Below are 1408 nucleotides of genomic sequence, written 5' to 3' on the forward strand. Positions count from 1 at the left end.
CTAAGAGCAACATTTTTTTTTTCTTTCACTCACACGAATTTGGAGAAAAAACACACACCACGAATATCGGATCTTTTAATGGAGCAAAGAAACAAAAACATGCTATGATATTGTGCAAAATAAATATAATTATGTAGGCGATTATCACCACTAACAGAACGCTTTTGTATAATGTTTATCTTTTTTTATGTCTGGAGTAATGCTTACCTAATTACATATGGAAGTCATTTTGATATATACATTATGCACAAAACTATACAGAAATGTAACTAAATCTTGACGAACAAGATGTCAACAAATTATACAACAGATCAAGGCTATTCCTTTCTTTCGGCCCAACGAGACGCGGAAGAATTAAAACAGCATTTCCGGGTTTCTAAAATCTTTTAAATACATAACACTTTTTATTGTTGTTATCTAAGTGCTTACAGGAAAATGCTAAATCAAACTGTATATATATTTTTTCGGTCAATCAGATCTAGGAGAACAAAAAAATGCAGTTAAAATATTATATATATCAGTTCGGTTCTCAGAAGCCTGCTCATCTCTGTAAATAATTGGATGTTCTTGTTATTGAGTAAAATATAAATATTGTTTCTTTCACTTACGTTCCTCTCCTCTATTTTCTGCATAAACAGCAAGTCTAAAACGACTTTTTTCCTCGTGTGTTATATGGGCTTATGCATCGCCAAGTTATCGCTGCAGGTCGTGAATGTATGTATATGTGGTTATTCAAAGAATGTCTATCGTCACTGTAAACAAAAAAAGTAAAACGCAGAAGGGAAAAAAATGGCGTCATCTTCGCAAACATTTCGAATTTTCTTTGATTATCTGGTATTAAGAAACTGTTGCCATGTTTATTTGATGTTATATGTTTTTGTTTATCACGATTGCTATGGAGTGTTGCGTGTTTGTCACTGCCTGTTGCTGCTTCCATGCTCGCTCCCTTTGCCTCTCGTTCCCGAAACTTTCTCTCTTCGAATTCCCTTTCTTCTGTTCTCTCTTCCTTCAAAAGTTCTCCTCCTAAAGTCCTCTTCCTTCTGAAGTTCTCCTCCTAAATTCCTCTTCCTTCTAAATTTCTCTTCCTTCCATTTCCTCTCCACCTGCCGTTCCGAACTGCCTGTCTACCTTCGCACCTTCCCGGACTGATCAGCTTTGGTAGGCGAGCAGCAGCGACATCGACTTCAGTGCCTTCTTTCCTATTCGGCGCCGGAACTCTCAGCACCTGGGAGCTCTCAGGGCTCGGGGTTCTCAAGAGCTGGGAGAGTTTATGGGCCAAGGTTTCCAAGAGGGGGGGGGGGTTAGTGGCAAGGGTTCTCTAGAGCTCTCTTGGTCCTCACAAAGCTGCAGAACAGCTTCCTTGAATTCATTACATCGAGATCAATGTCTAGTAAATTATGACTGAGGA

The 1408-nt window shown here is 38.6% G+C and overlaps 1 protein-coding gene across 1 annotated transcript in view; it reads right to left on the minus strand.

The window, feature by feature from the left end:
- LOC119590469 (zinc finger protein 202-like) overlaps nt 1-1408 on the minus strand; it is a 3739-nt gene that overhangs the window by 1691 nt on the left and 640 nt on the right. The window contains exon 3 of the mRNA XM_037939127.1: nt 1137-1258. Within this exon, the coding sequence (XP_037795055.1) occupies nt 1137-1258 (122 nt within the window). The remainder of the gene's footprint in view (nt 1-1136; nt 1259-1408) is intronic.

Source organism: Penaeus monodon, chromosome 27 (genome assembly GCF_015228065.2).
Source record: "Penaeus monodon isolate SGIC_2016 chromosome 27, NSTDA_Pmon_1, whole genome shotgun sequence".
NCBI lineage: Eukaryota > Metazoa > Arthropoda > Malacostraca > Decapoda > Penaeidae > Penaeus > Penaeus monodon.